The following is a 21387-nucleotide window of genomic DNA, read 5'->3' on the forward strand; positions in this document are numbered from 1 at the left end:
TAACCTTCAAACTTTACGTTCAAGTCTAGAAGATTTCGAATTGAACAGGTCTTTTGACATAAGAAAGCAAATAGTTTCAACAACTGAATCTAAATCATTACAAGCTGTGTCTGAAGCATCGTGCCTTAGCCTAGATAGTTAGCTGACTACAGAGTACAAACCCAAGTAAAAAGGATAATATTACACACTACACACACCGTACTACGTTTTCTACATGAGACTTGATAATCATTTGAGTTAACTGAATCATCTTCCGGCTCCTGCTGCTTTGAGGAAATTGTCAAAGGGACTAGCTGGTGGCAAACTCATCATGGACCACGTATCCTGAAACACACCACATTCTCTCCCATATATGCTCCCATCTTCAGTTACCTGTAAAGTTTCAACCTCCCTCAGTATAGTAAAAGACAAGCACAGATTCAGTGTACCTAAACTCAGCTCTTACGCACCTTTTCAAGTGCAGATGACTCCTCTGATGAGTTTCTGTAGAGACCATTCACCTGGCGATTCTCAGTAGCCAACCACCTTGAGAGCTTCTGTCGTGTCCCAGTCCCAAAGGTTTCGCAGCGGTTTGTCATTGTGTCGTAAGGAAGTGGAGAAGTGGAGACAGATGACACAACTACTTGACCAGCCACCTCAAGGGCCTAGACAAACAAAATCATTTAACCAAACATAAGAATGACACATCAACCAGTAACTAACTCATGTTTAATGCTGACTACGCTTACAGATTCCATAAGCTGACCAATGCTGATAACTTGAGGAGTAGATGATGAAGGAGACCCTCTTGGTTGAAAACGTACAGAGAGTTCACTCGTCACTTCGTCCTCAACCACAGAACCTGCAGGTACGTCCTGTAACAAAAAGCAACTAATATTTATATCAATGTCCCAAAGATAAACCCAATCTGGATCTTGAGAGACTAGTTTATACCTCATCAAAGGACAGTGATTCCTTAGAGATACTTTGGTTTGGTCCAGACTCAACGATAGGCCGTGATCCAAACATAAAAGCATCATCAGGTGTGAATGGCTCAGAGAGTTGCATCTGAACATCAGCTTCTTGGAGCTGAACAACAAGTACAGACTTTAGAGGCTATTATTCACTGAGAAACAAATAACATTAGAAGCTTTACCTTTGAAACCTTAGATAGGTTCTTTGCCACAACATCAGTTATGATAGTGTTGGACAGTTCTACTTTGCTTCTCATCTCAAACAGCATTGAAGTAGCCATCTGGCTATCACTTGATGACCCAAAATCTTTCATATTCGCATGTGGTTTAACGTGGAGTTGCAAGTCATCTCCAATGAACAGATACGGATCCACCTGAAAAATTATGAGCACAGAATCAAGTTATACACAACCTCCATGGAGAGATATAAGAACTTAAACAACACACTGAGAAGAACTCACATCACCAGGAAGTTGACTCTTCAAGATTTTGCAAATATGAGGAATCTGATATATTTTAGCAGCGAACATCAGTGTGCTTGTGGATAAAGCAAGGATCAACCGCTTGCAAACCGTTGGTAATGTGCCTGGCAATGAAGAACATTTTTAAGCGTTTGATCAGATTAAGAGAGTGTAATCAAATAAGTACCGTTGTTAAGGTCCAAAGAAAGATTCCTCAGTGAGAAGAGAAGCTGGAAGGCTCTAACAACAAGTCCATCATCAGGATTCTGCAGTTAAAAAATGATCATGAGAGACTTATAAGTAAAGCATCACCAAAGTGTAGACACATTAAGAGAGACAGAAGAGGTGAGACCTTTAGTCTCAAGGAGAGAAGCACCAAACTCAAAGAATGAGCAATAGCTTCAATGCTTGTAGGTAAATTATCAGGAAGAGTTGCTTGTGTCCAAAATGCAGATAACAATTGTCCCATTTGATCTTCAGTAAACTTCATCATTGATGGTAACTGCATCACCAAATAGTATTAGACGATTGCATAAACATGTTATGGTTCATTAGCACATAACATAAATAAAAATGTTTACCATATCAGCAAGACTGACACCTCCAGCAGTCCTATCAATCATGGAGTTCAACTTGTGAAAGTTTGGGGAAGATTTGTAGTTCTTAAGATCCTCATTATAACCATTCTTCTCAACCTTGACGCCGTCCTTCTCCTTTCTGAGCTTGTCTAATCTTGCAGCGATGGATGTGAACGCAGAGGTTGTATCGCTTCTCAAATTCTTGGACTCGTTGAGATAACCAGAAGCTCTCACTGATGCAAGTCCAGCCTGAGACTGACCAGAACTCGGCAAAAGAATCACAGAGAATATCTCATGCGCTCCCACACGAGTTTCCACATTTGGATGCAGCATTGCTTTAAGTAGCGCATCAAGAAGTGTGTCTGGGAAAACCTGTATGAAATAGAAAAAGGATTAAATAGACTGTACAGATAATGTTAGAGTTAGACGCTAGAGTAAACCACAAAGTAATAATTCACCTGTTGTGAACGCATAGATGGTGATAATGCTGAAGACATAGCATGAGCGAGAATCAACAGTGATCCAACAGCTGCACGTGAAACAACTCCTGAAGAAGGAAGCCCTTCGACTAAAACAGCCATCATATCAAACAACGGCTGTGCATTTCCAATTCCTTTGGCTATCTCTCGCAGACAATCTTCAATAGAGTTTTGAAGCATCACGTTCAAGTTGAGCTCCTCTTCTTCAACTGACCTCGATGTTGCCTGAAAGCTTTTCCTCAGATGCCGGCACAAGTCATTAACAAAACTTATGTCCCTGAGATACGAGCTGGTCCTGATCAGCTTCGCTAGACAACCAGCAACTTGAATGATGTATGCCTTGAGTTCAGGATCATTGGCAACATGCTTGTTGTCAAGATGACGTACAACAGTTGATAACACCAACTGCTGACTCCCTAGTATAAGAAAAAGAAACATAACTGTGAGTACACACATACATGCAGTTTTCAAGAAACACTAGGCAGTAACAAGGCACTTTGTAGATGACTAGTGACTATGCATTAATGAATATTGATATATACTTATATATTTTATATTTATATTTATATTAAATATTTTAGATTGTTTATGTCTAATTACAAAATTATTTGGATGAATTATAAATTACAAAATTTAGACAAAACTATGGATTTGCATTAACATTATTGGTTGATTAAACAGATTTAGAATAATTTAGATTGATTTAGATCAATTTAAACCATTTTAAAAAAAAAATTGTTTCGGTTATAACCGATCTGCCGAGCACCTAGACGCTGCCTAGACCGATTTTTAGAACATTGCATACATGTATAGACGAAGAAAAACTATGTTCTAACAGAACACGAGAGATGAAGTAGATACCCGAGGTTTCCATCATATATGTTGCATCAGAGAGAACTATCATGGCCAGACCGTTTGGAGGAGTCCATTGGCGTCTAGAGTTGAAATAGCTGAACATGGGATCCAGGATTCGCCGCAGAGTTGTGCTTTCTTTAGCCAGATCAACCATCCTCTGGAGACAAATCTGTGCCCACACTTTAGGCATCTCAGCCTCTTCTCTGAAAACAATCAAACAATTAAGTAAGTTTTCAAATAAGGGCACTGACAAGCAAATATTAGAAGGATTAGTTAGTTACTTAGTCAACAGAGTCGGATCTTTTCCTGCAGTTCTTGGTCTGACAACCATGTAGCTAGGGCTATTACAACCGCTGACACCTATTCCTCGTCCTTCACATCTGATCACTTCATTCACCCAGTTACAGTTCTGCTCTTCTCTGTCTTCATTTGTCTGAACGATCATGTTTGCCTCGTAGTTATCGAGAATGGCGTGTACAATCTCATCAAAAGCAGCGAATATGTGTGAGAACTCTCCCATAAACCACACCTGGAGAAGAAACAAACATAAGAAAGAAAAAAACAACTGATAAAAACGGGACATAAAGTGAGATTGGCTGTTGTAGTTACCATGGCTGAAAGGCATTGCAGGCCAGATGCTCTCAGACACTGCTTCTGATGCTCGTCTCCTTGTTCACGAGCGAATGAGCAAACTTTATGCGCGAATTTCTCAATGCTGTGCGTGTAGGTTCCATCAACCTATTCATACCAGATGAAGAGTGAGAGATACTTCACACAAAGAGATACTAGAATTGATATTTTTACCTGATTGTAAATGAACCTTGTCAACGTTTGGCATCCAAGAATGGTTGGTGTGTCCTCCTTTGAATTCTCAAGTAGTTCTGTAACCACATTCAGCAAACTTGTAGCGAAATAAGCCCTTCAAAGGAAGAAACACACACGTGTTAGTGAAAAGTTAAAGAATGTTGCAATGACTTTGCCTTACATTTGATCTTTGCAATGGCAAAGCATTTTGTTGTAAGCCTCAGTGACGATATTGATGAACTTCATTTGCTCAGATCTAAGATCCTTGTAACACCTCTCCTCAAGAATCTTAGCAATCTGTGACAAACCACAAACACACACAATATAATACTCTTCTTACACACCAACAATGTAGTAAGAATCATTAATAAAAAACTATACCTTAGGGATACGGATTGGGTTTTTGGCAGCATACTCACACAACTTGACAATCTTCCTCTCATTTGGTGCACCATCCTACAGAAAATAAAAATCAATTTCAGTTGTTACAAATCAACAAACTTAGGCACTATAAGTTGTTACACATCAATTTACAAGTGAAGTAGAAAACTTTTAACAATTATTAGCTGCAAGGAGACACTTACAGGGGATTTAGGGAAGATCTCGCCGAGCAGCTTCTTGTAACGCTTGGCGGGATGTTTAGATCTAGGCCTGAGAGCAGGGCAGCAAACGCACATTGTCTCGCACGCTGGAAAAACATTCCTCGAGATGAACCCCATTTTTTTATCTGCAGACAAAGTAGCTAAACTAAATCACTGTTCAAGGAGAAACAAAAAAAGAATCAAACTTTCTATAAAATTTAGAAACTAGAGACCACTCATTGCATAAATTCAAAATTCAAAAATTTAAAAACATAAAAAGGGTAAAAAATTGTCAGAGGTTTCAAAATCAGCAAAAACCTAAAGGAATGTGTTTGGAGACTAATGTGTATAAATGATTCTAACAAATCTCAGCTTAGTTTCCAAAGGTTATATAGAATCATGAAAGAAAGAGAAGAGATAAGAGATTTGGAGACACATACAGAGTTTCCTGGGGAACGGATCTGGAGAAAGGGAGAAGTGAAACTGCAAACTGGTTTTCAAAGACAAAGATTTGATTAATCTAGAAAGTGAATGAGAGAGAGAGGGGAAAAGGCGCGTGGATGTGGAATCCAAAACTTCAATTACAGAGGAGAGAGAGAGAGAAGGAGAAAGCACGTGAGATTGTCACAGATTTTAATGTTATTTCCTTTTTTCACTTGAAAAAAAGCAGACCTAGGTCCTGTCTTTGTGTCAGAACAATTGGTTTGGTTTGGTTTTTCGAAATTTTGCCCCATATTTATCCCAATTATTGTAAAATCGTCAATTTATTTTTAAATGTACACAAGTGCCCCCTCCCATTATTTGTTACTCTTATGACTTGGCCAACAAGTATTTGGTAGCTCTCAACAACATTCATCTTCTACCCTAGATACAAGCAATGTCATCTCTGACTAGATCAACATCTTATTACATTGATCAATTTGCTGTTGTTTAGGTTCAATAGACTGAGAAACAAAATCGCTGGAGGAGATCAGAAGTTTACAAAACTTTAAATCTGGTCTAATGACAGAGATAAGTAATAAACACTTCAATATGGGGAACAAAATCAAACTTGAACTTGCAAGAGTCTGCTGATCTCATTGATATTCAGCAGTCTTGGTCTTGAATTCTTCCAGCAAATTCTCGATGCTCTTAACCGAGTGGGCTGCACTGTCTCTTATCCGAACACTCACCTGAACATGTCAAGAGTTCAATACAACACAAAAATTAGTCGAGCTCGAGAGACCCATAAGGAATAGGCCAATCACTAACCTGTCCTGTAGCAGCTTCGGTTTCACCAACCACAAGTATGTAGTTGTACTGAGCAAGCTGAGCTTCTCGCACCTACAGACACCATAACCATCACTCAAGTCGATACAAGTAAAACCAGCCAGCCACAGAACATGAACCCCAAAATTGTTACCTTTTTATCAATCTTTCTGTCTGTTATGTCCGCATCAACATAGTACCCAGCTTCATGGATTTGTTTCTTCACCTGTTTCAATGTATGAGAGAAAACAAACGCCAGAGATTAGACGCTGCAAGAACCACAGGTGCTTAATAAAGAGTGCAGCCACGCATGTAACCTGTAATGCATATTCCTCAGATTTCTTTGATATAGGGCAAACTATGGCCTGGCGTGGACTAAGCCAGAAGGGCCATTTCCCTTTGTAATGCTCCAACAATATGGCAAACATACGCTCCACAGATCCCAACACGGCTCTATGAATCATCACAGGTCTCTGCCTCTTTGCTTCGTCGTCAGCAGAGTATTCCAGCTTGAAGCGATCAGGAAGTTGAAAATCAAGCTGTAACAAGAAACATAAAATTAACTCCTCCTGCACCGACTATAGCAAAAGAGAAAAAAAAAGGAAAACTAAAAAGAGTTTGGGACCGTAACCTGTAAAGTTGCACACTGGAATTTTCTGTTCATCGCATCAGAAACTGTGATGTCTATCTTTGGGCCATAGAACGCACCATCTCCTTCGTTCAACTGCCAAAACAACACACTTTAGAATAAATGCAGACTTTGTGAATAGACTTTGAGTGTTCATTCATCAGTAAGTGTGCATACCACCCATGTCTTTCCAAAAGCGTCTAGGGCTATTTTGAGATCATTTTCAGCTTTATCCCATGTTGCCAAATCTCCGAGGTACTTTTCTGGCCTCTGAGATTCAAATTAACAAGAAAAATAATGAGCGACAGAAACATATCACCCAAAGTCTATAAAAAATTGAAGAATCTTCAGATATGATATACCGTTGAAAGCTTTAGCTCATAGGTAAAGCCAAAGATTTTGTAAGCATAGTCGATGAACTCCAACACAGCCTTCACTTCATCTGTGACCTGCAAGCAGAAAACATTAACAAACAAAAAATGGATGAAAAGGAGCTCCAACATTGCCAGACACAAGAATATCACAAACCTGATCCTCTGTACAGAATATGTGTGCATCATCCTGAAATAAGTGATGTGATTATCATATTAAGCAACATATATGTAACATGGAACTGGGAAAATGATAAATAAGCAAATTCGACATAAATTATACCTGCTGGAACCGTCGGACACGAGTCAGCCCACTAAGTGCTCCACTTGCCTCATTGCGGTGTAACACTCCAAAGTCAGCCAGTCTAATAGGTAACTCTACATACCAAATCAGCCGTACAAAGATGGTGTCAGCAAAGACAAATGATTGACTTCGCAATTCTTCTTTGACAATAGGTTGCAACCCACGAATTATACTTTCGAGCAAAGTCTTTTGTCATAGAAAAAGACCAGCACCAAGTAATCCCCTGTCACTAGAGAGTTTTGATAGTCTGTTTGGCAGTAAACTTTCTACTACTAATATCATTCCTAGACCGGTGTATTGATTCAGCTGCACTGCATGAACAGAGTCTCACCTCTGTATGACCGAACCCTGTGTTGAAACATCAAGCAGTGACCAGGGCAATTCATAGGTTTGAGCCCGAACTCCTGCTTCTCGATCTGCATAGGAACATTTAAAAAAGTCACTCACGTGTGGAATATAACCTAGCATTGACTTCTAGGGAGAAGCATGCTGAAGTAACAGAGTCGAGGGGGTTTCTATGTACTCTTACATCAAAAGTAAACATATTCTCCTTGTAATTTGCAGCATGTCCAGAAGTTTCCCACAGATTCATGTTGTACATATTTGGTGTTATAACCTGCCAACGCAAATTCAGTTTAGCGTTTGCGATTCATCAAGAACATTAAATATTCAGATGAGAGATTAGAAAAACCTCTGTGTAACCCCTTTTCCAATATTGCTCCTTAATGAATTCCATCAACTTGTTATAAACGCGAGTGCCGAGTGGAAGGAAGAACCAACTCCCAGGGCTGAAGATCAAGTATTATGAGTATACATATCAGTACATAGTGAAACACAAAGAGGGAACATTGTTGAGTAGCACTGAAAGAACCTGAGTGGGTGACAGAAAAAAATTTCCTGCTTTTGGCCCAATAGTCTGTGGTCATACTTTTTGGTTTCTTCAAGAAACTGAAGATATTTCTGCAACAACCAAGACAAAGACGATATATATTATGCACACTCAGGACCCTGCGTAACAGTCAGAGTATTTTAAGAAAAAGGAGTACCTTCAACTGTTTCTGATCTGGATAAGATATCCCATAAACCCTCTGCAAGCTCTCACGGTCTTTGCTACCCCTCCAGTAAGCTGATGAGGCCTGAGTAAAATTACACTGGTCAACACAAGAAACAAAACTAGAATCTGCGAACATGGAGCACCTAGAGTTATTGAAGCAACTCACCCTCAAACACTTGAATGCTTTCACAAAAGAAGTGTTTGGAATGTGCGGTCCACGGCACAAATCAACAAGAGGACCACATCTATAGACAGTAATGGTCTTGTCGGCAGGTAAATCATTGATGATTTCAACCTAGATGGTTAACAGCAGAAGTATGAGTCCAAAACAAAGACATATAACCAATCCAATGATAATAACATATGTAGCTTTAACACACCTTAAAGTTGTTATCAGAAAACATCTCAATCGCCTGATCTTTCGTCACTTCAATCCTTTCAAATGGTTGCGCTTCCTAAGATGTAAACAGAAGAGAATCAGAGCTATAGTGAAATATTTCTTTCTATTCACTCTTAAAAGATTTGAAAAAAGGAAGCAAATAGTTTAGAACATATATTGAAGCTTAGCAGACCAAAGAAGAAACAATACCTTAGCAGCTTTTGCAGCACCAGCTTCGATATTAGGGAAGTGATTATCATTCAGCCCCAAGTCACCATAAAATGCATCATAGTAGAAACCCTGGCAATAACAATACACAAAATCAACTTAAAGTGAAATACCAAGAACTAAACAAAAAGTTTCATCCTTTCTTGTTCTACTCTTCACAAATGATCGAACATGATCTTATGAAAAGATAAAACACCACAAAGAAGCTGCTCTTACCTCTCCTCTCGTTGTACACGGTCCTATACACAGCTGACACCCATACTCCTGCTCAAGAGCCTACACCCAAGAAGACCACACCTTTACTCACCCGCCACAAAAACCAAGAACTAAACCCAAACACTTCTTTTTTTACCTGACCAAGAACGTGAGCACTAGAATGCCAAAGAGTATCCCGTCCCTTGTCACTATCAAACTTAAACAACTCAAGCTTACAATCACCTTCCAACACCCTACTCATATCCCAAAGCTCATCATTAACCGATGAAATCAACGCAGAGTTAGCCAGCCCCTTCGAAATCTCCCCGGCGATGTCCATCGGAGTAGTCTCCCACTTCCTCCCTTCTTTCACGGTCCCATCAGGTAACGTGATCCTATACACACACAACAACAACACCATCAGAACTTAAACATAATCACACAATGATGTGTTATACCAACGTCGAGTTACCCAGTGGTAAAAGGGTTGCGGCTGTAACTAACTAACGTCACCTAACTTGGGTTCAATTCACACTAGTGACAGTCATTGGGTTCCAAACATCATTTTTAATTATTAAAAAAATAATGTGCTAAGTATATAAACAGAGGCGTTGTGATTTTACTTGATTGGGTCGTGGGGGAGAGACTTGAGCTTCTCGAGCTGGTGGGATTGGATCTGCTCGAAGAGCTTGATGTGCTTGGGGATGACGGCGGAGAGATAGGACTCGTTCTTTGGGTGGTTGGTTGACATTGTTGGGAGAGTGCAAAACGACGACGCGGAGAGTGAGAGAGAGGAGTGAGAAGAAGTGTAACGACGGACAGAGCGAGCCGAGAGACGGAGGAGCATTCAAAGTGGGTCAATGCGGCGGTTACGTTCAAAAGGTTTTTGACTTTTGTTATCGGAGTGTAGCTAAGCTACTAGCTAGCTCATGGCTTTTTCATTAAACCGGGAAAATCAATACAAACCTAACTGAAATTGAGTGATGAAATTCACTTTTGAATTGAACCGGATAAACCAAAAATCACTCAATTAAATTCATGTGGTACTACTATATATGAAATTATTTGAGTGATTTGATACTGTAATCTAAATTATCTGTATATGGTGAAATTCATTTCTGAACTGAACAGCTAAACCAAAAACCACTCTATTAATTTGATACTGTAATTTAAATTATCTGTATTTTTTCCCAATTATTTTTTGTTTAGCCGGTTATGGTGAAATTCACTTCTGAACTGAACAACTAAACCAAAAACCACTCAATTAAATTCATCTGGTAGTATATGAAATTATTTAACGATTTGATACTCTAATATGGTGGAAAGGCTTCTACACTCAGGTCCGGATATCGAATCCCAAACTATGCAATTTATTTCAGATTACAGGAAATCCAGGTTTCAAGTTCCGTAGAGAGCGGTTTATTAAACAATTATGCAGACTACAGAGAAAAGGCTTGCAAGTGATCTTCAACATGGTGCAAGTAAATCTGGTCAGACGTGGATCTTCATATGACGGCTCACGTGATGCAGTTAGACGTAGGTCTTTATAAGGCAGGTAGTATTGTCGGTTGTCGAATCGTCTATATAATCTTTCTTATATCATAATTGTAAGATCATAATAAATCAGCGTTAAAAAAAATAGTCTAATCTAAATTATCTGAATTTTCCCAATTATTTTTTAGCCAGTTATGGTGAAATTCACTTCTGAAATGAACCGGCTAAATAAAAAAAACACTCAATTGAATTCATCTAGTATTATATGAAATTATTTGAGTGATTTGGTACCATAATCTAAATTATCTGTATTTTTCCCAATTATCAAATAACTATTTAGTATTAGGTAAATTTATATGAAATTATTTGAGTTCTATAATTATCTCTTGAGGAAACCGAGTTTTTTTTTTTTTTTTTTGGGTGTAAATGTTAAGAAAGGAAACCGAGTTTAACTGAAACAAACATGTATTTTGAACGATGTTGAGCCCCAATACAAAACATTCACCACTTCAGAAACCTACTCCTTCATGATTTCCAGACCTGGCTTTAACGTTTCCAGACCCATGGAGATAACTAAACTACATGAATGCAGAAAAAACAATGACTGAGTTTCAAGTAACTGGCAACATTGCTATGCCTAGACCACTCTGAAAAACAACTAAGTAGCAAAACAACGCATGACACACTCGCAATTCGACAGAAGAAAGGAACCAATCAGGCCTTTATAGCGTCAGCTCTAGGTTTCCATAGCCCTAGCCTGTACTTCTGGCTATATTTCAGTATCAGCTTCCTCTGCCAAAAAAAAAAACACAAGTCACAAGTGTAAAATAATAGCAACATGTCAAGTTATTTCTGATGAGAGATGTTCACCAAACCTATTAACATTTTACATGAAAGGATATGTGTCTTAGAAGATACATCTCCATCAATCTCTTTGTGCCTTAAACTCAAGTTTTTTTCTTTTTATTTTCTCCTAGACTTACATAGTCCACTAAACCACGTGATGGAGCAAACAAAAGTACCAGATTGTTTCATTCCTAACATAGTATCCCATTGAAAACATGGGACAATGCAGCAGAACAGAAGGTTTGATAGTAGTTACATGTTTGCAAGGGACGCCATGCTTCTTGAGCCTGAGTGTACGAGTCACAAGCAGTTTCGAAAGATCACCAATCTCTGCTTCAAGTTTAGCGATATGAGTCTCAACTCCTCCCCCAATCCCACTCAAGAACTCAGGAATCCCAACTTTCACTGTAAATATCAAATCAAAATCAAGACTTTGGCTCAACCCATTATACAATTCACATGAACACACTTAATTTTTTTCACTTTGATTAAAAAAAATAAAAAATCATTCCTTTTTCAACTTTACAACTTTCACTATAAAGAAAATTAAAAAAAGGGTTACCGGCATAAGGAGCAGGTTTGGAGTAGAATCTGGAGAGGCATGGAGTCGAAGAAGGTTGAGTTGTCATTAGAAGAGATCTCGCGCTCTGTATCATTTGCATCCACGCCATTATCGGAGGCTTTAGGCGTTGACAAATCTCCTATTCTCTTCCTCCGTCGTATCGGCGTGACTTGGGGTTTTTTGACGAACTCATTTCGTTTCACCGCAAACAACAAGTGAAGAGGCTTTTCCGAAAAGCTCGCGATTGTTTGTTCAAGCCCATCGGCTAAGCCCATTAGCCGAATCAAATGTTATCATGTTGACTACTTTTGTTAATTGTTTTTCATTAGTCAATAGCTTTTGTTGAATATATATGTTCGCTTCACTATATGTCTATATGGGAGATTAAATTCAGAAATGTGGATTTAGTTTTACACACTGCTCCCATTTGTTTATGTTTTTTTAATAAATTAAAATTTTATTTAACCTATGATTCAACTATATCAAGATTCTGACCCCCTAAAAGACTTTTTGATACTTTATATAATAGTACTAGTAGTTAAACAAAAATCGAAAAAACTATTTTTGGTCATTTTCAATTCTCCCACCAATATTATTTGATTCTTCATTCTTGAAACCATATTAATATATTTATTTTCTGGAGAAATAAGGGAAATAATTTATCATTATTAATCATAAAAATAATAGGGATAAGTAATAACCCATAATTAGTAGAGAAATCAGATAATATTCAAGTTCTTTAGGAAATTTAATTTTATATCTTCAAAGATATATATGTTTTGTCTCTCACACAGACAAACACATCAAATAAGGCAACTAACTTCATTACATTGACTGCGTGTTTGGCTTTACGTGTTTCACTTTCTACCTCCTCTGTCACGGAAGACAAAAAAATATACGAACATGAAGATTTAAGATCTTCTCCGACGACTTTTTCCTGAGTAAATTTAACCCTGAAGAAGAGCTACTCTTGAAATTGTAAAGTCGACGTCTTTTTAACTCATTTTCTGAAAGATAATTTTTTAAATTTCATTAAAAGTTCTTTAAATGGTCAAACTCTGTTTTGTTTATAATATAAGATTTTGTTTCACATGCATGAATATTTTTGTCTTCTTCATTACAGAGTTTTTGAGATTTGATCTAATGCTGGAAACAGATTCAGACAAACCCTGAATGTCTGAATCCTTCAAAACGACGGTGGATCCGCTTCTGAAAGACTTGGATGGGAAGAAAGAGAGTTTCCGGCGGAACGTGGTGTCTATGGCTGCTGAGATAAAGCAAGTGAGAGGCCGTTTGGTTTCTCAGGAGCAATCTTTTGTTAAAGAACGCCTTTTTAGAAAAGTAAGTAAGTCCCTTTTAAAGTGTTTTGATTCATTGTTTGGGTTGTGGGGTCAATTTGTAGGAGAAATGATTTGTTTTTATTTTTAATGGTTTTCTCCAGGACGCAGAGACAAAAGGTAAGAACATGGAAGTGGAGATCTGTAAATTGCAGAAGAAGTTGGAAGATAGAAACTATCAGCTTGAAGCTTCAACTTCTGCTGCTGAAAAGGTTTCATTTTTACATACTATTTTACTTTATAATAACTTATGGCTTCAGAATTTGATATTGTATCTGAAAAGTTTTGGGCTTTGAGAAGTGTTTGTTTTTTACTTCAACTTCTGCTGCTGAAAGGTTCCATTTTTACTGACATTTTTACTCTATAATGTTATATAACTGAAGACTCCAAAAGTTGATATTGTAGCTGAAAAGTTTGGGGCTTTAAGAAGTGTTTTTGTTATATGGTAATGAAAAAAAGTATATATGGTTACAAAATTTCTGAACTAATCATTTTACTTTGGTATCTATTGGAACAATGGTACTTTAGATCTTCTAGTAAAAGTAGATGAAGCTGAATGTGTTCAATCAATGTCAACTGTAGCTTGACCTATTCAAAAATACATGATTTTAGAATCTTAACTGGGTCAAGGGAAGAGAACAAGCTGATCTTTAGATGATAAGATCTAGCTTGGCTTTGTAAAGTTACATTAAAAGTTCAAAAAGTATGTGATCTGCAAATGGACAATGATACTGATGTTTAGTTTCAATTACTGATCAAAAGGGTTCACTTTATACAACTCCAATACCGTTACTTTCTTGAGCACTCAAATGCATTTTAATTTTAGAACGGTTATTGATTGGTTTGCATAGCGCCTTATTGAATGTTTCTTGAACATAAGAAAGTGTTTATAACGAGTTTTAATTTTGTTCTTTTTGAGCAAACAGTTTCTTGAAGAAGTGGACGACCTGAGATCACAGCTAGCATTAACAAAGGAAACTGCAGAAACAAGCGCTGCTTCTGCTCAATCCACACAGCTTGAATGCTCAATGATATCACAACAGCTTGACGACAAAACACGTTCTCTAAGAGAACACCAAGACCGTGTAACTCAACTTGCCAACCAGCTTGATAATCTCCAGAGAGATCTAAGGACAAGAGAGTGTTCTCAGAAACAGCTGAGAGATGAAGTTATTAGGATAGAGCGTGAGATAACCGAAGCTGTTGCAAAGTCAGGGAAAGACACAGAGTGTGAGCTAAGGAAACTTGTGGAAGAGGTTTCCCTAAAGAACTTTGAGAGAATGAATAGGCTACTAGGTGTAAAAGACGAAGCGATTGCAAAACTAAAAGATGAGATAAGGTTAATGTCAGCTCACTGGAAACTAAAGACTAAGGGACTTGAATCTCAGGTGCAGCATCCATATCTCTGGCTTTATTCTTTGTGTTCTGTTAAAAGTTTCAATATTTGACTTACAAGTGACCATTTCAGTTGGAGAAGCAAAGAAGAACAGATCAAGAGTTGAAGAAGAAGGTGGTGAAACTGGAGTTTTGTTTGAAAGAAGCTCGTAGCCAGACAAGAAAGCTGCAAAGGGTATGTGTTAGCTTTACTCTTTGAGTTATGTGTGAATTGTAATGATTGGTGAAAAGTAAATGCAGATGGGGGAGAAGAGAGACAAGGCTATCAAAGAGCTAAGAGATCAGATTACTGGAAAACAATGGGATGAATCGGTTCCTGGAGAGAAACCAAACTTTTGGGATACCTCAGGTTTCAAGATTGTGGTGTCAATGTCTATGTTGTTATTAGTGGTTGTCTCCAAAAGATGAGTTCTTGTGTGTTAATTTGATCTTGCACTCATTTTTTTGTTGTTGTGTATGTAGTAGTTGCAGTGCAGATAGTAGTAGTAGCAGTAGATAATGGTGCATGTACCATTTTATATTTCGTTACCGAGTAGGCAAGGTGTTTAATATTTCTTCCAAGACAAAAACAAACGAGTACTAATGAAAAATCATTTAGAAGCCTTTTCTGTGTGTTTTGACTAATCGATGATAATTTGTTTCTTTACAGTAGAATAACTCTATTATACAAGTTGGTTATACTACAATTGTATTCTATTTTAAAATAAATAATAGAGTGATGAACAAAAATAAATAAATCAATTACTCTATTTATAGAGTAAAACTATTTTTTATTCAAGAAAAATAGAGTATTATTAGAATATCATTAACCCTATAACCCCTTTATGGGTTTTTTTTTAAATTATTTTTTTTGTTTGATTAAAAAAAATTAGTTAAAAGACGAATCAATCGCGGGTCGCCATGTGTCGGTGGAGCCGCGAACAGTACAAAAATTCCATAAGGATCGATCTTTATTTTGTTGTTTCTGTCACCGGTTTTTATAATTTTCGGTGGAGTCCGTCACTAGTTTTGGTTAAGAAACCCGTTTAAATCCTGGGATAATCATGGTCTTAGAACTTTGATCAAAAAAAATCATGGCCTTAGAACATTTTTACTCTATATTTTGAGGTTAAAAATACTCTTAGTTAGAAGAAATGTTGGGGAAAATGGGAAGTTAGATGAGATGATTAATGCAATGGGTCAGAGACACTGTGTTGTTGAATTGTTGTTATGAATGAAAACTGTTTGAAGTCGTGAGTTATAAGGTTGAATTGAAATTTCAAATGTACTGTGACTGGGGACTTGTTTTGAAGTCTAATAAGATGTTGAGATTCTAGAGGATGTGTGTTTCATGAGTTTTTTCCATGCATGTGCGAAGAAAGTTATGACCGACTTTTAAGCAATTTTACTCGCTTTGTTTTTTCTCCATTCGTTTACCCTTTTTTTTTTACTAAACCACGGAGAATTAACAGCTTTACTTTTAGGTAAATTACTTTTTTGATTGATATGTTTTCTGAGCTAAAATAATAGTACATCTACATAAGAAATTCATAATCTAATAACAGATTACACTAACCAAATTATCAGAATCCAGTTGTTTACTGTAAGAAGAAAAACAAAACAAAACAAAAAACCTTGATTCATAATAAATTCAGATCATCTTCTCCGTATTTAAACGATCGTCCATGGAAGAATCAATAAATAGAAGAATTGTCCAAATTTTGTTAAAAATTCCTCTTAAATTGAATGTTGTAGCCTGTAGGGATACAATTCAATAATTGAGGAGTTACTGAGGGTAGCTTACATATTAGATAGGGCATCCTCTCACCTTATAAAAATGGTCGTTGATTTTTATTTTATTTAGCCTCTCCGACACGTTTGACCCAACGGCCCATTTTGGTCTGCTTGGTCCATTCTTGTATCCCATTCCTATATGCAATGTGTGTAGGTAGACACAAAATGAAAGACAAATATTACCCTCATTCATAAGACTCATAACATGGCTTTCATTCATTTTAATATTCACACGATTCAAAATTTCAAACCAAGCATATTAATTGGCTTCTATCAATGTGTATTTTGCCAATTTCCATCATCATTATCTCTCTCTCTCGTTTGTCGTGTGTTTTGGGAGAATAACAAGTTTGAATGGTCAAAACCTCAATAAAAGAGGAAACCCCCTCAAACCAATGTAACTTTTGAAAAATCTTCTTACTCACTTCAAAAAAAAGAAACTCTAATCAAATGTTGTTTATTTACTTAACCAATACCAATAGTATAAAAATGTCTCCAGACGCATTATAAGCAATGATTCACCTCACAAGGAATAATACTACAGAACCTAAAATAAAAATTTCATAAACAAAAGTTAAAAAGACAGAGAGAGAGAGAAGAGAGAGATTCATCATCATCATCAAACACACAATCTCTTCCCTAATCGTACGGATCTCTTCTTCTTCCTTCATACCTTCCTGGATCTGGGATTCACGTTTTTTTTCATCGGTACGTTTTTAAAAGATTATTCTTTTCTGCTCAAGTTTCTCATCTCCAATTCTTTAGCTCCAGATCTGCTTCCATAAAAGTTCAGATTTTTTCATAAAACATTTTTAGGGTTAAAGGTCTTCTGAAACATCAAAATCTTTCCTTTTTGGGTAATTAGTATTTTCTAAAAGCTTTACACTCTCAAAACCTTCCTCCTTTGATAATTAAAGTCTGTCTGTTGTTATCATATTGCTGCAGGCTCGAGAGTCTGATAATATATATAAAAAAAAAAGATAACTTGTTTTGTTGTACCCTGAAAATGGCATCCGTGGCAATACCTCCTCTTCATGGAGCTAGAGACTCTACTACTGGTCTCGATAAACTGCCTGAAGAAATGAACGACATGAAACTTCGTGATGATAAAGTAAGCTTCTCATTACCTTGTTACATACTAATACTACTATATAGTTTTTTATTTTTTTAAATGTTCATGAAAGTCTAATGATTTGGGTTTTTGATTTGCTAGGAAATGGAACCGATAGTGGTAGATGGCAACGGTACAGAGACTGGCCACATCATAGTCACTACCATTGGTGGTAGAAACGGCCAACCTAAACAGGTTAACTTTTGTTTCTTTGTCTTTTTAAAAAAAATATTTACTTCCATTAATAAACTTGTCGATTACAAAGAACAAAATAAAACTAATTGAAACTAAACAAATCTAGCTTAGTATATAGTATTGCAAAACCTCTTATTTACCATCTGTTAAGTTACTCTAAATGTGAATGCAGACGATCAGCTACATGGCAGAACGTGTTGTTGGGCAAGGATCATTCGGCGTTGTGTTCCAAGTAAGTTTTTTTTGTTCCTTTACTTTTCCATTATGATAGTAGTTTTAACAACCAATGGACTGTTGAGTTAGCTTCCCTCTCTTTTTTTTTAACAGGCCAAGTGTCTTGAGACGGGAGAAACTGTTGCGATAAAGAAAGTTTTACAAGACCGGAGGTACAAGAACCGTGAGCTTCAGACCATGAGGCTATTTGACCATCCCAACGTTGTTTCTCTCAAACACTGCTTCTTCTCAACTACTGAGAAAGATGAGCTTTACCTCAACCTGGTGCTTGAATACGTCCCGGAGACAGTTCATCGTGTTATCAAACATTACAACAAACTCAACCAGCGGATGCCTCTCATATACGTCAAACTCTACACCTATCAGGTACTACTCCCTCCCCTTCGCAAATAGCGTCACTGTAACATTTTTCACACGGATTAAAAAAATAATTAAAATGTATTTTTAAGTTCTTATTAATTACACCAATTCAACCGATAGTATTTGAAATAATTAAAATTATTTATAAAATTAATATCAACATCAAAGTTGCATTAAAGTTCTAAAATGACATTTTTGTGAAACAAGAAAAAGATGTTAAAATTAATTTTTTTTAGAAAAACAATGGAGTATTACTTCTCATTTTTTGTTGGATTACTTCTCAGTTTTCTTCTATGTTTTGGCAGATCTTTAGGGCCTTATCTTACATTCACCGTTGTATCGGCGTGTGTCACCGTGACATCAAACCTCAAAACCTGTTGGTAAACCCACACACACATCAAGTGAAGCTATGTGATTTTGGAAGTGCTAAAGTATTGGTGCGTTTGATAAAAATCTCTTACTAGTTACACGTTTTATTTGAATGTTTTTAGTAAATCATTGCAACTTCCTGAAAACACAGGTGAAAGGAGAACCAAACATCTCATACATTTGCTCAAGGTATTACAGAGCACCTGAACTTATTTTTGGAGCAACCGAGTATACAACAGCCATTGATGTCTGGTCTGCAGGATGTGTTCTTGCTGAGCTCTTGCTTGGACAGGTAAAAGCTAACTCAAACATTTTTTTGTTCTACTCAAACTGGAGTTTTGTAATATTGACTTATATATTGACATCTGCTCATGTTGCAGCCGTTGTTCCCTGGTGAGAGTGGTGTTGATCAACTTGTAGAGATTATCAAGGTAATAAGCTTTTTTGCACTTGTTCACATTAATGACAACTTCTTGATTTCAATAGTTTTGATGTAATAGGTTTTGGGAACGCCTACTAGGGAAGAGATCAAGTGCATGAACCCTAACTACACTGAGTTCAAATTCCCTCAGATCAAAGCTCATCCATGGCACAAGGTATTATATGCTCTTAACATTATATACATCATAATACAACATGTTCACTGTCTTCTTCAGAACCAGTTTGATATATCTTCTCATATATTAACAGATTTTCCACAAGCGCATGCCTCCAGAGGCTGTTGATTTGGTCTCAAGGCTTCTTCAATACTCTCCCAATCTAAGATCTGCCGCTGTAAGTGTGTTACAAGTCTGACATTCTTCTATGAATCTTTTCATTTCTGAACTCTTTTTTTTTTTGTTTGGTCATAGCTGGACACATTGGTCCACCCATTCTTTGATGAGCTAAGAGATCCAAATGCGCGTCTGCCTAATGGACGTTTCCTTCCACCACTCTTCAACTTCAAGCCTCACGGTAAGGCATATCATTCTAGTTTTTTTGGCCTACAAAATCCATCTTTGGCACACTAACTAAAATCTTCTTTTGTCATTGATGTGTTGAGACAGAGCTGAAAGGTGTGGCGGTGGAGATTGTAGCTAAGTTAGTACCTGAACATGCAAGGAAGCAGTGTCCTTGGCTCGGTTTGTGATAAGAAAACTGAATGTAGCACAAACACAAACACTTATGCATCTATCTCTGATATGTACCCTTTGTTTGTTGTATTAGTAGAGAAAAAAAAAGAGTTATATTGACTGTGGGTGGTTTATAGTGTAATAGCCATCATCAAGAGTTTTGGTACTTTTGCTTTTGTGAATCTTTCTTCCTCCCCACATTTGCTCACTGAAGCAAATTGCTTAAAGAAAACCCAAACCGAATTAAACCGGAAAAACATTGCTTCAAGAAGAACAAACCAATGGTGCGCGTGTGAGTCACTTAAAAAGACCAAACCTTTTAGTTTTGATCGAAAGGAAACATAAAAAAAAAAAGAAGAAGTGATGCCGTCGGGGAAGTACTACTGCGATTACTGCGAGAAGGAGTTTCAGGACACGCAAGTCGCTAGAAAACGACATCTTCAGAGCAACCCTCATCTTCGAGCTAAAGCACTTTGGTACAGCTCTATTACCTCAGGTACTCTCTCTCTGTTGTCTCTCTGATTGGCTTCTGTTTCTTATGTGGATGAGTTTTAACATCTTTCTTTGTTCTTCTCTAAAGATGTTAATAATCAACAAGTCTCCAGCTTTGTGCCGAGGGGTCTCTGCAATCGCTTCGTTTCATCGGTATGGTCTTTAGTCGATTTATAGTTTTCGTCGTAGCAATGTAAAGTCTTCTTCTTTCGATGATTTTGTACTTGAATTAGCCCAACAAGTTCACACTTTTTTCTCCTTTGTTTGTGGGTTTTGTACTAATATGGTTTTGGCTTTTATGTAATGTCATCTTTGTGTTCCTGTCCTTTTGTGCTAAACCCATTTGACTGTTGTGTGAATTTTTGCAGAACTTTTGTCCATTTGGAGACTCTTGCAGATACTTGCACCCTAACAACATTACAGGTTTAGCTCAGTCTTTTAAAACCAGCGTGTCCATTATATGCAATTATAGATTCTGTTTTGTGCTGCTGCTCAGAAACATCATCACGTTTTGAATCCATTATCAAATGCAGGATTCACCAATAATAATAACAATACGCAACCTCCTACTGGCTTGCCTAACCAACACATCCAAGGAAGTAGTTTAAACCGTATGCTTTTCTTTCTTTCTTTCTTTAAGCATGATTATGACTAGTTTAGTTGTTCCTAAACTTATAGAAATCCTGATATTGTAATGTTTAAATTGTTCAAAATACACAGGTGATTGTTTTAGTAGGAGAGCAGGAGGAGCAGGTTGGTTCGATCTGCCACCGTCGCTGAGACCGCCTCCGGAGCAAGGCTATCCTCAACCTCCCTCCATTGACTGGGGATAGAACTCTCTTTCTTTCTCTGCATAGTCATATGCTAAGATGTAACTTTTGATCTTTATACACATTTAACATTTTACCCCATTTCTGATAGAAAAAAGGTTGTTGAATTTCATTTGCTCATTACCAAAATTTTGAAAAACAAATCCAAATATTAGATAT

The 21387-nt window shown here is 37.1% G+C and overlaps 6 protein-coding genes across 6 annotated transcripts; 3 read left to right on the top strand and 3 right to left on the bottom strand.

Annotated features, from left to right (window-relative positions):
- Window positions 1-33: 33 nt before the first annotated feature.
- On the bottom strand, window positions 34-5363 carry LOC106365868 (protein SEMI-ROLLED LEAF 2-like). Its single transcript, XM_013805378.3, has 18 exons — window positions 5152-5363; window positions 4715-4857; window positions 4512-4586; window positions 4312-4427; window positions 4131-4245; window positions 3936-4064; window positions 3608-3855; window positions 3333-3529; window positions 2451-2887; window positions 1996-2364; window positions 1767-1916; window positions 1602-1680; window positions 1415-1539; window positions 1136-1327; window positions 934-1068; window positions 729-854; window positions 450-644; window positions 34-372 (listed from the first exon to the last, which is right to left on the bottom strand). The coding sequence occupies exons 2-18, from the start codon at window positions 4847-4849 to the stop codon at window positions 247-249; spliced, it is 2949 nt and encodes a 982-aa protein (XP_013660832.2). The 5' UTR covers window positions 4850-4857; window positions 5152-5363; the 3' UTR covers window positions 34-246.
- Window positions 5152-10016, bottom strand: LOC106365869 (threonine--tRNA ligase, mitochondrial 1). The gene is made up of 20 exons (XM_013805379.3): window positions 9742-10016; window positions 9276-9513; window positions 9140-9199; window positions 8906-8995; window positions 8697-8771; window positions 8483-8611; window positions 8309-8398; window positions 8134-8222; window positions 7954-8050; window positions 7792-7878; window positions 7594-7678; window positions 7242-7336; window positions 7116-7148; window positions 6950-7036; window positions 6765-6857; window positions 6591-6683; window positions 6277-6498; window positions 6114-6185; window positions 5963-6034; window positions 5152-5883 (listed from the first exon to the last, which is right to left on the bottom strand). Exons 1-20 carry the CDS (start codon window positions 9963-9965, stop codon window positions 5788-5790), a joined length of 2127 nt encoding a protein of 708 aa, XP_013660833.2. The 5' UTR covers window positions 9966-10016; the 3' UTR covers window positions 5152-5787.
- A 1043-nt stretch (window positions 10017-11059) lies between these two features.
- LOC106365870 lies at window positions 11060-12243 on the bottom strand. The gene is made up of 3 exons (XM_048739383.1): window positions 12021-12243; window positions 11715-11863; window positions 11060-11404 (listed from the first exon to the last, which is right to left on the bottom strand). Exons 1-3 carry the CDS (start codon window positions 12127-12129, stop codon window positions 11327-11329), a joined length of 336 nt encoding a protein of 111 aa, XP_048595340.1. The 5' UTR covers window positions 12130-12243; the 3' UTR covers window positions 11060-11326.
- A 564-nt stretch (window positions 12244-12807) lies between these two features.
- On the top strand, window positions 12808-15355 carry LOC106365871 (nuclear envelope-associated protein 2-like). The gene is made up of 6 exons (XM_013805381.3): window positions 12808-12998; window positions 13144-13361; window positions 13462-13569; window positions 14284-14745; window positions 14826-14927; window positions 14993-15355. Exons 2-6 carry the CDS (start codon window positions 13194-13196, stop codon window positions 15158-15160), a joined length of 1008 nt encoding a protein of 335 aa, XP_013660835.2. The 5' UTR covers window positions 12808-12998; window positions 13144-13193; the 3' UTR covers window positions 15161-15355.
- Window positions 15356-17020: 1665 nt separating this feature from the next.
- LOC106365872 (shaggy-related protein kinase alpha) lies at window positions 17021-20090 on the top strand. The gene is made up of 12 exons (XM_013805382.3): window positions 17021-17233; window positions 17471-17636; window positions 17739-17831; window positions 18004-18063; window positions 18159-18431; window positions 18731-18862; window positions 18946-19086; window positions 19175-19225; window positions 19295-19390; window positions 19485-19568; window positions 19646-19748; window positions 19841-20090. The coding sequence occupies exons 2-12, from the start codon at window positions 17532-17534 to the stop codon at window positions 19921-19923; spliced, it is 1221 nt and encodes a 406-aa protein (XP_013660836.2). The 5' UTR covers window positions 17021-17233; window positions 17471-17531; the 3' UTR covers window positions 19924-20090.
- A 152-nt stretch (window positions 20091-20242) lies between these two features.
- LOC106365874 (zinc finger CCCH domain-containing protein 3) lies at window positions 20243-21340 on the top strand. Its single transcript, XM_013805384.3, has 5 exons — window positions 20243-20402; window positions 20487-20551; window positions 20767-20821; window positions 20932-21009; window positions 21119-21340. The coding sequence occupies exons 1-5, from the start codon at window positions 20270-20272 to the stop codon at window positions 21229-21231; spliced, it is 444 nt and encodes a 147-aa protein (XP_013660838.2). The 5' UTR covers window positions 20243-20269; the 3' UTR covers window positions 21232-21340.
- The last annotated feature ends 47 nt before the right edge of the window (window positions 21341-21387 follow it).

The sequence above is a fragment of the Brassica napus genome, chromosome A9, assembly GCF_020379485.1.
Source record: "Brassica napus cultivar Da-Ae chromosome A9, Da-Ae, whole genome shotgun sequence".
Taxonomy (NCBI): domain Eukaryota; kingdom Viridiplantae; phylum Streptophyta; class Magnoliopsida; order Brassicales; family Brassicaceae; genus Brassica; species Brassica napus.

Bases quoted from the DNA above. Each gene is read 5' to 3' on its own strand.
- LOC106365869 (XM_013805379.3), bottom strand. From the start codon at position 9,965: ATGCTCCTCCGTCTCTCGGCTCGCTCTGTCCGTCGTTACACTTCTTCT. The intron at 9,514-9,741 runs GTAAAATCACAA...GTGTGTGTATAG, and splicing joins CTCCCCCACGACCCAATCAA to GATCACGTTACCTGATGGGA. The intron at 8,612-8,696 runs GTGTGTTAAAGC...TTAACCATCTAG, and splicing joins TTTCTGATAACAACTTTAAG to GTTGAAATCATCAATGATTT.
- LOC106365871 (XM_013805381.3), top strand. From the start codon at position 13,194: ATGTCTGAATCCTTCAAAACGACGGTGGATCCGCTTCTGAAAGACTTG. The intron at 13,570-14,283 runs GTTTCATTTTTA...TTGAGCAAACAG, and splicing joins CAACTTCTGCTGCTGAAAAG to TTTCTTGAAGAAGTGGACGA. The intron at 14,746-14,825 runs GTGCAGCATCCA...TGACCATTTCAG, and splicing joins CTAAGGGACTTGAATCTCAG to TTGGAGAAGCAAAGAAGAAC.
- LOC106365872 (XM_013805382.3), top strand. From the start codon at position 17,532: ATGGCATCCGTGGCAATACCTCCTCTTCATGGAGCTAGAGACTCTACT. The intron at 18,064-18,158 runs GTAAGTTTTTTT...TTTTTTTAACAG, and splicing joins CATTCGGCGTTGTGTTCCAA to GCCAAGTGTCTTGAGACGGG. The intron at 19,087-19,174 runs GTAAAAGCTAAC...CTCATGTTGCAG, and splicing joins CTGAGCTCTTGCTTGGACAG to CCGTTGTTCCCTGGTGAGAG.
- LOC106365870 (XM_048739383.1), bottom strand. From the start codon at position 12,129: ATGGCGTGGATGCAAATGATACAGAGCGCGAGATCTCTTCTAATGACA. The intron at 11,864-12,020 runs GTAACCCTTTTT...TGATATTTACAG, and splicing joins CAAACCTGCTCCTTATGCCG to TGAAAGTTGGGATTCCTGAG. The intron at 11,405-11,714 runs GTAACTACTATC...TTTTTTTGGCAG, and splicing joins ATGGCGTCCCTTGCAAACAT to AGGAAGCTGATACTGAAATA.
- LOC106365874 (XM_013805384.3), top strand. From the start codon at position 20,270: ATGCCGTCGGGGAAGTACTACTGCGATTACTGCGAGAAGGAGTTTCAG. The intron at 20,552-20,766 runs GTATGGTCTTTA...GAATTTTTGCAG, and splicing joins GCAATCGCTTCGTTTCATCG to AACTTTTGTCCATTTGGAGA. The intron at 21,010-21,118 runs GTATGCTTTTCT...CAAAATACACAG, and splicing joins CCAAGGAAGTAGTTTAAACC to GTGATTGTTTTAGTAGGAGA.
- LOC106365868 (XM_013805378.3), bottom strand. From the start codon at position 4,849: ATGGGGTTCATCTCGAGGAATGTTTTTCCAGCGTGCGAGACAATGTGC. The intron at 1,069-1,135 runs GTAAAGCTTCTA...CTTGTTGTTCAG, and splicing joins ACCTATCTAAGGTTTCAAAG to CTCCAAGAAGCTGATGTTCA. The intron at 855-933 runs GTATAAACTAGT...TTTTTGTTACAG, and splicing joins AATCACTGTCCTTTGATGAG to GACGTACCTGCAGGTTCTGT.